Genomic DNA, 709 nt, shown 5'->3' on the forward strand with positions numbered 1-709 from the left:
TCCCTCCCTCCCCTCACCCATCATGTCGAGGATGCTCTGGTGGTTGGACACAATGATAGCAGGGCCCTCCACCTTGAAGTTCTCCAGTCCCTTCACCTCAAACCTCAAGCCGAAGAAATACTTGAAGGTCTTGACCACAGTTTTGATGATCCTGAAGAAGAAAAGAGCGGTCAGAGAGCAGCAGGGCAGGAAGGCGACAGGGTCTGCTATACCCAAGGTGGGTGGAAGGAGAAAGAGCAGCTCTGTGACAGAGTCCAGTCTCATTTTCCCTGGAGCTTCCAGCCTCATTTGCCCTGTGGTACACCCAGGTGTCTGTCCTGCACGGTCCCACATGCTCACAGCACTTCAGCTGCATGCTAAGCCCTGTGCACTCCCAGGGTGGGAATTTTACTGGAAGCCCAGGGGAAGCTGATTGTAACTTGGAGGCTGGTACAGCCAGACTTGATGGTCCGTGCTTTCTTCACACTGACAGCATCAGCTCCCTACAAGCTCTTTGGAAGAGGAAAGTCCAGCCGAGCACATCTGCAAACAGAACTGGAATCCCTCCAACATCCAGGAGGGAGAGATGCTGGTTTCAACGCTGGATCAAGGACAGCTCCTCCTCCTGCTAGTCCCATCCACTTAGTGCTGTTTGTTTCCCCCTATGTCATGGCTGTAGTCTGCTCCAACGCTACCAATGTTTTCCTCCTGCCATCAGCAGAGCCCCATA

General features: G+C 53.5%; 1 protein-coding gene across 1 annotated transcript in view; it reads right to left on the bottom strand.

Annotated features, from left to right (window-relative positions):
- The window catches only part of AGPAT2 (1-acylglycerol-3-phosphate O-acyltransferase 2), a 6,154-nt gene extending 5,717 nt beyond the window's left edge, over nucleotides 1–437 (bottom strand). Inside the window, exon 1 of the mRNA XM_026860612.1 lies at nucleotides 18–437. Within this exon, the coding sequence (XP_026716413.1) occupies nucleotides 18–333 (316 nt within the window). The 5' untranslated portion in view covers nucleotides 334–437. The remainder of the gene's footprint in view (nucleotides 1–17) is intronic.
- Nucleotides 438–709: the final 272 nt, after the last annotated feature.

This window comes from Athene cunicularia, assembly GCF_003259725.1.
Source record: "Athene cunicularia isolate RWA chromosome 17 unlocalized genomic scaffold, athCun1 chr17_part1, whole genome shotgun sequence".
NCBI lineage: Eukaryota > Metazoa > Chordata > Aves > Strigiformes > Strigidae > Athene > Athene cunicularia.